The 11065-nt window shown below is 43.6% G+C and overlaps 1 protein-coding gene across 3 annotated transcripts; it reads right to left on the reverse strand.

Annotated features, from left to right (window-relative positions):
* Positions 1-405: 405 nt before the first annotated feature.
* On the reverse strand, positions 406-8276 carry LOC124668587. Of its 3 annotated transcripts, none has more exons than XM_047205695.1 (5): positions 8109-8276; positions 5609-7931; positions 2591-4237; positions 1394-1655; positions 406-1310 (listed from the first exon to the last, which is right to left on the reverse strand). In XM_047205695.1, exons 2-5 carry the CDS (start codon positions 7826-7828, stop codon positions 745-747), a joined length of 4695 nt encoding a protein of 1564 aa, XP_047061651.1. In that variant the 5' UTR covers positions 7829-7931; positions 8109-8276; the 3' UTR covers positions 406-744. The 3 variants fall into 3 exon arrangements, with proteins under 3 accessions (XP_047061651.1, XP_047061650.1, XP_047061653.1); XM_047205694.1 differs by having other exon boundaries at positions 406-1316; XM_047205697.1 differs by lacking the exons at positions 406-1310; positions 1394-1655 and adding an exon at positions 1720-1909.
* Positions 8277-11065: the final 2789 nt, after the last annotated feature.

Genomic DNA, 11065 nt, shown 5'->3' on the forward strand with positions numbered 1-11065 from the left:
AATCACGCAAGATTACAATGATTAGTTGATCAAAGAGTCATTTGCGACAATATACTTTCACAGGGATGATGGAAGGAACATGACTTCAATTTTATGAGTGATCTACACCAGAACTCTTCAATTCACATATGCTATTGTGATTTGTCTTTTGCATGTTTCAACTATTTGCATTACAAATTGAATTGTGACGTTTCTAATTGTCCAGTTGAATATTGTTGAATTGTAGACATTAAATATCTTTATCTTTGAATGGTTGTGGTGATAAACTATGAGTCATCTACAGATACTGTGTATTAAAAATATTTATCTCAATCTGCCTAGTGAAGACACATCTATAGACCAATAAGCTAAGTCCAACAGAAAAACAAGCAGACAAGGAACACAAGACGCACGACCATTGTCCTGCACTATTCTCTTCATTTTTTTCATTCTTTTTTGGGGTAACGGCAGAAAAGCAGAAGCAATTCGCCTTCCCTGGAGCAACTTACAACAATGAGAAGCATCAACCAACAACAGCTGCCCTATTACCATCTTCCCAACACTGTCAACAGGGAGACATCATCCATCCATCCCTAGAGAAGCTGAACCAAGGTAGAAAGAAGAAAATAACACATGTACAAAAGGATCAAAGAGAACGGGGTACGAAACGCGCGGGAGGGGGGGGGGTGAGATGCTATATCTACTGCCATGATATCCTATCGACAAAAAAATGCTATGCATCAGCTCACGCCCAAAAAGGCGTCATCACCGTTCTTCATCCCCCAGGTCCCTTCTGATGTCTGACGCCCGGGACGAGTCACTGCTGGATGCCTTGATCGCCTCGGCGATCATGACGGCGACCGAGGCCTTGTGGGCCGCGAGGTCCGCCTTGTGCATCAGGCAGTGTGCCCTCTCCCTCTTGAGCCTTGCCATCGCCGCAGCGTGCTGTGCAGCGCTCATCGCATCACGCAGCTTGAGCTCCTCGACGTCGATACGGTGGCTCTGGGGCGGCCCTGGGAACATCTGCTTCGAGTTCTGGTACTCGTGGATCGCAGTGTTCCAGTGATCAGGCACAGCTCCCCTCTTTATTCTCTGGTTGCGGATGGACGGGGATGCTTGGTGATCCTCGGAGAATGCAAGGCTTGCATTCCTTTTCACACTGTTAGTCCTGATGAACCTTGGAGTAGAACCTCTTTCCGGAGCATCGAATGCGCGGGGGGATTCTGTTCTCGTTGAGAACCTGGGAGAGTACCCTGTTGGTGAATAGAGAGAACCACCGTCATAGGATTCACATGTCTTCCCGTCCCCAAGATATTCACCATTTCTCCGACCTGATACTTTTGACAGAAACAGGAAGCCGTATCAGCAGGGGGACATGAGCCAGGGCTCTGACTACAAAACATGAAGGGTGTACCTTGTCGGTGAAAGCCATCCTGCTCTCTTGAAAAGCTGTGGGACCCCGAGTACATGAGTTTCTTATGTGATCGCTGCTTTGGTCCCTTAGATCCCTTAGAGGGTATCTGAAGCTGGCGTCCACGAGGTTTCAAACAGAAGGCAAACATTGCAGGTTTTGGGGGCAACCTTCTTTGTTGGTACCCATTCGGTACACCCTGAATTTTCTGTACTGCTGATTCCCACTCCTCTAGCTGCTGCCCATAGATCTTCCACATAACAGGCTGAAAATGATAGGAAGTATAATCAGAGGGCGTATGCATTCAAGTGTCAACATAGTAATAATATATAAGAGCAAGATAGTTGAAAAATCCAAGTCAATCATTTCTCTGAAAGCATCAGCATAGATGCGTCTGTCAACTGAAGATAAAGGGTCTATAGCAATATGAAGAATCGAAGTACCTTATCATGACCAGATACTTGGTATATACACTTAATTAAAGCGCTGTCAGGAAGAGGAACTCCGAATCTACTCATACTACAGAAAAGACGCTACTAGTTAAAAGCACAAGAAGCAACCTAAGAGGCCAGGAAGATCCATAAGCAAAGGCAAGGTAGAAAGGCCATGGCTTCTCTTGCTATGTTGATTTCATGGGAAATATGGAAGGAGCGAAATGCACGTGTTTTCCGAAACAAAGCTTCCACCACGGACATGGTAATAACAAAGATCAAAGATGAGGTTGCTACGAGCAGTATGGCGGGAGCGAAAGCATTGAGTAATGTAATAATACCGCGAGAGTAGGTGTTAGGTTTTTTGGCTTGGCCTTTTGGCCAAGTATGGGAATGTAAAACTCTAAAACTTCTTCTTTATCAATGAAAATGGCAAGTCTTTTGCCTTGTTTCAAAAAAAAACCTAAGAGGCCAGAATACTCAGGGACAACTGGACAAGTCAAATACACCACTAAAAGTATGTAAACTATTTGAACTCATATTGTGATGTTTTGGCGCAATGCTCCACTATTTGCGTAGCTCAAATAAATAAACTCAAACAAAACTACATAAGCATAAGAAACTAAATTTTATTAAGTAGGTGGGATCATGAAGGAGACTAGGTATATATTACTAAACATACTGAGGAAGATAAATAGCAGAACTCTATAATACATTCTGAATTGCATACCCACGGTAAGATAAAAGAAATATGACAGAATATTTTCACCTGAAAGTGTCGAACGAGTGGAATTCCCTTCTTCTGCCTCTTGTCGTGCCAATGATCATGTATCACTTCAATGATGTCCAGTGGCACATCATCCATATCTAGTTCCTTAATCTGATCAATGGTGAGCTCATTGCAATTATGGGTATGTGCAAATTTCTCGAATTTGTCCATAACCTTCTCAAACAAATCCTCTGTCAACTCACTCACAGTGCTGTTCTTGCTATGTTGAGACTTCCTCCATCCTGAGATCCACTCCTCGTCATCACTGTCCATGTCATATATAACACGGGATTCATCAAGAGCCATTTCAACATCTGGTCCAATATGGCAAAGATAATCTTGGGGGCGCACAAACAATATACCGCCATTATCATCATGACCTTCAACCATGCGGACACCTGGGATTGGAATGTTTTTAACAGATGCAGCTCTGATGTTATGATTATAGCATTCGCCATGCATTTGTTTGAAAATCGCCCACTGGCTTCTGTCAGGAAATTCTAGGCACCATTCAGGGCCCCCTTTCCACAATATAGCATGTGTATAGCGGTTTGTAGCCCCAGGTTGCAAAGCTTGACAAACCTTGTGAGCATACTTGATTCCTTCAGCAAGCCTCACACAAATCCTCCGATCACTCTGTCCATCAGTGTCAATTTTGATCTGAGTATCATACTCCCTCCATCCTCTATCACCAACTGTTACCAGGATATTTGCAACACAAGTCAAAGACTCCGGGCTGCTCTCCCCACTTCTAGTATTATCAGGAAACCTCTTTGCACCATTTGTCTTAGCGCTGTGAGTTTGTATCTTGCGGAAATGTCCTTTGTGTTTTAGTCCAAGTTCATCACTTCTAGGAGAAACTGAGTATGAAGCAGGGGTTCGTGGTTTCTTAGAACCATCTTCTGGCCATAATTTTGAACCATCTCCGAAAGTGCGTGATATGGATGTAAACCGGTTCCGATGGAAAGTTGTCCTTGGGGCAGTTGGTGTAACACCACCAATTGGATATTCATTCAATTCCTGAACCAAGTTAGATACAGGCTCTGAAGCTTTGCCATCTTTCCTCTCATCATCTGGAGGATCAGATGTCTTATCTTGAGGAATATCTATGGAAGGGTACCACTGTTTAGACTTCTCTGGAGAGTTTGTAACATTATGAACGGAAGAACACATTTTATCACCACGATTGGAATTGTCGCCAGCTACATAACGCCCATTTTGATCTGGGCACCTTTCGCTTGTCACGTTGATATCACCATCACTGCTGTCATTACAATCCAGACTTACAGTGCAATCAGTGGTATCATGCTTCCTGCTAGCAGAACTAGAATGATTCATGGAACCAATGGTATCCATATCCAGGGGACCATCCTGATTGACAAAATCAGATGCATGTTGTGAAATAGACTGCTGATCCTTTTCTGAAGAAATTTCAGAAGGAATAGCCAGGTGAACTAAACCACTGGAAATCAAATTGCTTTCAATAAGCAACTTTAGATGATGACATAGCAGTAGCGAAGGTGCAGGTAGATCCAAAGGTTCTTTAGTAAATTCACTCTGATTATCAAGACAAAATATGACAGGATCAACATCTGGATAATTTGATTCTGAAGGAAACTGAGGGCCCCGAAAATCGAACGATAAACTCTGGAAACAGAAAAGGTAGTCAGTAACAAGACGATTTACTAATGGCTCTAGACCTAGATTTTCAGCACAAAATGCTTTGAACTAAATGCATTAGATTATGATAAAAAAAATGTATACAGAAGATCAAAGACATCAGTTAAACTGAATATCTCCATTAAATAATACACTATTCTCATTGTACATGATAAATGTAATGGAAATCACGTGAGTCATAGACAGAACTAGAGAACCAGAACTGTCTACAGAAAGTTCAGGATTCTTGTGCTTAGACAAAAGATCGTATGTGCAAATATCAACTAGACATGTTTACTGGAGAAACCAGATTTTCAGAACATATGGACTGTTGTCTACCTTTTCACATATTACATCAATTGCCAGTTACTGGAAAAAAAATTCCTAAATATTTGTGAAACAACATGCACAAATAGAATAGTATATGGCCATAAGAGCTTTCACCAGTATACGAAACAACCCAGATCTATTTACACCAAGAAAATGCCTTTCAATAAAAAGGGTAAATAGCACCGTCCATATTCAATCTTCGGTTTGAAGTACAAAGACCTATTTCCACAGTAGAGATGGTACAAAAAAACAAAAGGGAACTCCAATGTTGCAAGCAACCGTGAGGTTTTAATGCAAATTATATAGTTTATTACTGGATTTTACGAATTCAATTCACTGCAGCACGAAACTGTAAGACTAACCAGACAAATATATAAGGTACGTTTCGACAAATTTTAACTAAGTCTTGTTTCCCTACCTATCCTGCAACAGAGAGTAGCACCAAGCAGAGACATTAAAAGGGAGTTGATCTTCCATCAGTTCGCATATTTTCTAGGAGCACTCCCAAAAAAATATGAATGTATTTAACTGATATATTCTAAAAAACACATGTCAGCTCAAGTGTAACGGCTGCATCCAATTTATTTATCCAAACACATGTCCTATCAGTCAATGAAGCTCTCACAAAGGAGATCACTACTCACCTAGCTCAGTTAGATGTTAACTAGCATGTATTGTGCTTCTGAACAGCATGAGACAATAAAGGTTGACATTTTGACATATCCTGTAATTCCAGTTGACAAAACATGATACCTGATCTAGGTTCCCCCGTAAATAATATGGCTTGCAATTACACAGTGATTAGTACAATAGCTACCAAGTCACAACTTACTGAGTAACAGGGTTGCAGCTGACTACTACCTCTAATTATTGATCAGCATATTCTCCATAAAGTGCAAACTATGCGTAATAAGTTATCTGTTTATGTTTCTACAATAAAATCATGGGCATGCAATATTCAGAATCAATCAATCCAAATATGATGTTGAAATGTCAATTCAATCTGCACAGATAAGGTCAGTTGTGTACCTTCGAAAAGATATCCATTGAAGTTCCAACTTGGTCAGTTCCATCAGTGAGTTGTTTGATGTTAGCGTATGTGCAATTAGCTTTAGACAGCTCCCTTTTCAAAGAGTGATATCGAAGCTTCGCTTGCAGGTTCTTCCATTGTGACTTGCATATCCCAAAGATGCTGAACAGCACAAACACTACTTGGCTCCTACCATCTAAACCAGATATCTGGAATCTGACCGAGGTGCATGGCGATTTTGAATCTGTAGAAGTACTCTGACCAGAACATTGATTGAAGCTTCCAACAAGTGAACAGAAAAGAGATACTGCTGATCTTAAGCAAGTCCGAAGAAGCAAATGTTTCAAACCTAAAGCATTATCAACAAAAAGTATGTCCAGAAATACAGCAGGCCATAAGCTAATCAACGAACCATGCTGAGGGTGAAAGAGAGAACTGAAAATCCAAATACTGCAGGCTTCAGAAACTAACTTGTAAACAGATTTCAGGGGCAGGCTTAATACCAACATGACATGTTTCACAGCACCAGTTTCAGTATCAGCCTCCCTACTAATAACTGAAGCAATAACCGCTGCAGAACTTGATCTGCTTTCAGGATTTAAATCATGTTCTGAATTGTTGACAAAACAATTCCTTCCCCTGCAAACTCGCTTCCTAGAATAAACAACATGAAATCTCCTATCCCCAGATCTATTCCCATCATCATGAACTTCTTCATCCCCATTTGCAAATAAACTACTACCAGGTATAGCATCATCAGACTGCAACTTTTCCTGATTGGCATCAAAAGAGTTTGATAGCACAGGAACAATATTTGATTGGCCGTGATCTGGCTTGACAATGTTACTGGATGTAGCAGGTCTTGCTTGGTTTGATCTAGCTGACCATGAGACGGTGGGCTCCGAATCAGAGCTTCCTGGACTGTTTCCATCCATGTCTTCCCTCTTGTCCTCCTCATAGCTCACCTTATCTGGTTTATGATTAGATCTCTTGCGACCTTCGGCTGGCAAAAGAAGGAGCTTGATTCTCTCGTTTTGAAGATTGATCCATTCTTCGTCCTTATCATCATACTTGACAAAATGCAAGCCTTTCACAGGGTCATATTCCTTGACCAGGCCGAAATACCAAGTCTCATCAAGGGGCCAAAACACCCTAATCCGCTCTTTTATGATCTTATATGGATCCTGATCACGGGGATTGACTTCATAAAAATGACGACGTGGACGACGCTTGCTGAATGGCGCTTTACCTCCACGCCTCCGTAACATCCTTGAAGGCCCAGCTACATCCTCGACTGTGTTGTATGGATCCTTGAAGCGATTACGATGCTGAAAAGAAGGTTCCTTTGATGATTTATCCGGTGATTTCTTCCTCGATGGGTGAGCATGTCTATTATCTGATAGAGAACAGAGCATCATAGCAGCATTTTCTTCCAAGGTAGCATCATCGTCCTGTTGCACATGCCCCGAGCTTTCCTTGTCAGCATGAAGAGGATTGGATGGTTCACCTGAAAGACGAGACTGCTTTCCAACTGAGAGACCACCGTCCCCTTGCAGATGCGCAGAGCCTTCCTTGTCAACATGAACAGGATCAGATGGTTCACCTGAAAGACGAGACAGCTTTTCAACCAAGAGACCGTTCTCAGACCAAGACCTTGTTACGCCATCCTGATGATCATGCTCAGTATTCAAGCGACAGACAGGGTCATCACCACCAACCCTGTTCTCCTTAAGCACCCGGGGTTTCCTCTTCTTCTTCCTCCTCACGAAATGGGCAGCCTTAGAAATTCCATTGGACTGAAGAACCTTGCGGCCTCCAGCCTCATTCTCGATACTGTCGTTCTGGGGAAGCGTCCTCAACCTCAAGACACCACGAGGCCGCCCGAGCAGCGTACCAGAAGTAACCGAAGGCTCCGACCTGACGTTCCTTCTTCTCGACAACGAAAACCGATGGCGGTCATGCACGCTATCCACGCTCCATGTGGTGTCACTGGAATCGGATCCTGCTGCCTCTGGATCATCAGCTCCCATGCCGCCGCAGCTCAAGCTGCCATGCTTCCTCTTCCTCGGCGTAGCAGACGTGCTCGAGGAAGAGGCCTCCTTTCCACGAGCATCCGGCGTGCTTGGGCCTGACCCGGATCCCTCAGACACTGTCTCGTCTCCATCATCTAAAACCAGCAGCACTGGCTCTGGTGCAGGGGCGGACTTGAACTGGGGCATGGGGGTTCAGCTGAACCCCCAATTCTGTTCTCGTTGGAAATAAGCTGCTCCTCCACCTGGGCAACGAGTCCCAGATCGATCTTGGGCGCCGGAGGACAGGAACCTACCCGAAAATTGCACGGCTGGATCAGATAAACAGGCCAAACAGATCGGTAACAAACGGAATGGGAATAAAGGAGTGATTTTTTTTCTCGGCTGCTCAGTGCCACAGCGAAACGAGGATCAAGAAACGGTGTCCTGGGACAATCCGCCCAGGTGAAAAAAAACTAGGGTTTGTTACCAGAGACAGAGGAGGCCGATCCACGCGAGTTGAGTGGCCTCAGGGGCTTCCCAGAGCGTCCCGTCGTCGTCGGGATGGCGGATTGCGGCGGATTGGTGGACGATGAAGGAGAATTTTGGGAGGAATTGGAGGAACCGGAGGGGAGGGGGGAGGCAGGAGGAGGAAGAAGGAGGGGACATTGGGGAACGGGGAAATTTCCGAATCCGTCCCTGTATAAAGGCCGGGCCGGTCGCGTCACCGGGTTTTTCGCACCGTCGGATGGTGATCGGACGGCTCGGATTAGATGAGGTGGGGAGCGTGGCCCTCAAAATTAAAAGTTTCGGAAAGGCGTCGCCTCTCTTCCCCTTGCGGTTGTCGATCGCTGCTCCGCCGGCGGTTTGCCGTGATCGATGCTGTACTGAACGCCCCACACACCAGAGAGGCAGAGACATACGACCCCCAAAAAAATTTAGAATAAATTCTAACAATTATCTTTTTTTTTACAATCAATACGACATATATTCATAGTAACAAATAATACATGATAGAGATACATGAGCTGACTCTAACGATTGCAAAATAAAGTTTAAATGATACAACAAATCTCCGAGGTCTTCAAATTTTTTCTTCTTATATTTAAAGTTACTTATATTTGCTTGGGGGTATGTTCAAAACAAAATTTCAACACTATTTGGATTAACAAACAATATCGATGTCTCTCAATAGTTTCCTCTAATCAAGTTCCAATCTCCCAGACACCATGCTCCGCCATTAAGATCGGGCGTTGATTTCCCATCCCACTCCCCTTACGGCCTTACCCCTACCCCACACACACCAACCTCTTCCTCACTTCAGACCTGTCGCTGGCCCCCCACCATCCCATGTCCACTACGGGGTCAATGTTCCCATGCATCGTGCATGACAACGACAGGGGCTGCCAGGGCTGCAGGAGCTTCAAAATTAGGGTCTAGTAAGGCCAGAAACTCCCCTTACCCGCTTCAAAAATAGGTTCAAAATAAAATGTCCACACTATTTGGACTAACAAACAATGTCACCGCCTCCCGATGGTTTCCTCTCATCCAATCCCAATCTCCCATACACCATGCTTCACCATTAGGATCAGGCGTTGATTTCTCGTCCCACTCCCCTTACCCCCTACCCCCACACACCAACCTCTTTCTCACTTCAGACCTACCCTTGGCCTCCCACCACCACATGTCCACTGCAGGGTCAATGTTCCTATGCATCGTGCATGGCAGTGACAAGCGATAGGGGCTGCCAGGATGCAGTATGAGCTTCAAAAATAGGTTCTGGTAAGGCCAGAAACTCGTTGGCAGTCGGTACTACATTTTTGGCAAGTTTTGCACCTAGTAGATAAATTTGTAGACCTTCCTAGTGCCTACATAATTGATGGCTAAAGTAACAGGTTTACGATGTCAAACATATATTTGTAATTGTGCAGAGAAGATAAATTTTGCTTTAGATACTATGCAAGTAAATTTATGATGATGACAAAACATGTATGCTCGGAATTGATCTCACAACAAAAGTGGCAGTTTGGCAAAGTTTAGTGTCCATGAATCTCTTAGTGGATTTGGAATATGAGTTACGTGCATTGCATCTATCCCTGATTTGTTCACTACGGGTACAAGCCATTGAACACTGTGATTTTTGAATGTTTCATAATTTATAGATTAGATTGCCTGTATTGTGCGTTGGTTGTTCCTGAAATAGATTTCCTTATCCCCTTGTGTGTTGGTTAATACTAATATAGCTGCAAGAATATCACGACAAAGATAACAAGTGGTGTGCAACATGTATGATTAGTGCACTACTTTCTCCTGCGTTTATGGGAAATTGGTGCGAAGCTACAAAAGTTTATGTCTACATAGATGATACTTGCACTTTTTTTCTAAATTGCGAACTTACAGGGGCTTGCATGGTGGCATCTGGCGGAGGTGGGGATGGGGTTGCGGCCTCGGACTCCTAGTTGACGTGGTCCTCCTTGTGCTGCCATGTGCAACGATGACCGGTGGTGGCGCTCGGTGGGGCGAAGGAGATGGCTATTGGGTCCCAGAAGAGAGCACCACACGAGACCCGCCGACGGGAAGAGGATGAGGGAGGAGAGCACGCGGATGGAGACCGCGGATCTTGGTGGGGGAATGGAGGTGGGGGACGAAGGGGATCACGGATGAAAGTGGGTTGCGGCGCGGCGGTGGGGAGAGAGATAAAGGGGGTAGAGGAGGGTGTGGCGGCTGGGCGCAAGGGATGCACGGCTAGGGTTTCGACCACCAACCAGTAAAATAACGTCTAGGATCAACTTCTTAAAAGAGATCGGACGGTCGAGAAACCAAGTGATGTTGGAAGCATCCCTTTTCGTCACGACTGATTCTTTTAGATTTGACTGAACTATCACAAGAAATAAGGGTGGAGGAAATGCTCACATATCACATGGAAATAAGTTTCTGAAATAAATATGATTATGTAAGGTATCTATGTTACTCGCTGTTTAAATTTGAATTATGTACACTAATTAAAATATTTCTTATAGGGGATTGGTTATTGTTAAGCATTACTTGGCACATTAAGAATAAGATAATGTGCAATCGTCAACTTGTTACTCTTTATTTCTTGCAACCTGTTTTACAAAGTAATTCGGCAACTCCAAAGGTAGAGCATTTACCTATGTTTACAAAGGTAGAGCACATGTTTAACGTCCATGAGTCTACAAGTTGTCATTCAAATCATATTTGCGGACATTTTGGATTTCATGCAGCTTTCATTAGCTACTTTTATTGTAGTACTCCTTTTATTTACTTGAGTTATGATTATCATGTGAATTTTTTCATCTATGAAGGTCAATGGAGCATCAATAAGAATGTTCTTCGATAGGTAAGAGATAGCATCGGCAATTATGGTTAGTATCTACTACTTCTTTCCACTGATACACCTTGCATTTTTTTTTGAAACTGCAAACT

This window comes from Lolium rigidum, chromosome 6, assembly GCF_022539505.1.
Source record: "Lolium rigidum isolate FL_2022 chromosome 6, APGP_CSIRO_Lrig_0.1, whole genome shotgun sequence".
NCBI classification, from domain to species: Eukaryota; Viridiplantae; Streptophyta; class Magnoliopsida; order Poales; family Poaceae; genus Lolium; species Lolium rigidum.